Below are 942 nucleotides of genomic sequence, written 5' to 3' on the forward strand. Positions count from 1 at the left end.
ACTGCCTCTATTGTGGCACCTCAACGAGATGCTAAGCTGTAAATGCTCCCCCCAAAAAATATGTGATTAAAGCGTGAAAGACACCGCAGTTGTTTTGTCTTTGTATTGGTAGTACGTGTGTGTAACATATTTGGCATTAACATCCATTTATCTCTCCATTGATACGGACATATGGTTACAATGTGCAGACAATAATATAAGGATAATATTAATATTGTACATTAGAATACATACATACGAGATAAGTTAAACCCATGTGAGTAAGGAGACAAGTCGATCTCACGTACATACTTATAGACCACTAGCCGCTAGAGTATTATCAACATGCATGCATCTGCATAATCGGCCGACTTTTCTGCCCATGTATACATTGACATGGAGTCATGGACACCATGCACGCGCTTATGAGCCCATGCACGCACATGCTTCTTCGTTCAGTCCATCTGTGTAGTGTGTATCATCCCTTGCCCATTACCCGATTACCGCCTAGCTAGATCTTCAAGTGCTTCAACCTGATCACACAAATTAGCCGCTTAACTCCAGCTTAAGCCCATGCATAACTGATAAGAAACACAGTGATGGCGGTCTTACCTGTCGGCCTCGTAGCTACCGTTGTGGCCGGGGCCGGGGCATGGGGGACGGTACGCGGGGAAGGGCACCTTGCCGGCCTCGATACGGGCGATGTCGTGGACGAGCAGCTCGTAGTAGCGCCTGACATCGTCCGCCGACTTTCCGCCGCCGACAGCCCGGGCGATGTTGTGCCAGCGGTCGGGCGTGTCCCTGTCGTGCACCGCCAACGCCTGCTCGAACAGCTTGTTCTGCATCGGCGTCCACACCGCGCTCATTGACAGGGAAGCCATTGATCTCGCTCGACGATTGGTTTCTCGAACGATAATTAAGCTGCTATATACCTTAACTTATGACCTGAACTACGCTTGGATG

General features: G+C 49.2%; 1 protein-coding gene across 1 annotated transcript; it reads right to left on the reverse strand.

Annotated features, from left to right (window-relative positions):
* Positions 1-220: 220 nt before the first annotated feature.
* Positions 221-942, reverse strand: LOC123182354 (protein RADIALIS-like 3). The gene is made up of 2 exons (XM_044594895.1): positions 592-942; positions 221-512 (listed from the first exon to the last, which is right to left on the reverse strand). Exons 1-2 carry the CDS (start codon positions 858-860, stop codon positions 491-493), a joined length of 291 nt encoding a protein of 96 aa, XP_044450830.1. The 5' UTR covers positions 861-942; the 3' UTR covers positions 221-490.

The sequence above is a fragment of the Triticum aestivum genome, chromosome 1A, assembly GCF_018294505.1.
Source record: "Triticum aestivum cultivar Chinese Spring chromosome 1A, IWGSC CS RefSeq v2.1, whole genome shotgun sequence".
NCBI classification, from domain to species: domain Eukaryota; kingdom Viridiplantae; phylum Streptophyta; class Magnoliopsida; order Poales; family Poaceae; genus Triticum; species Triticum aestivum.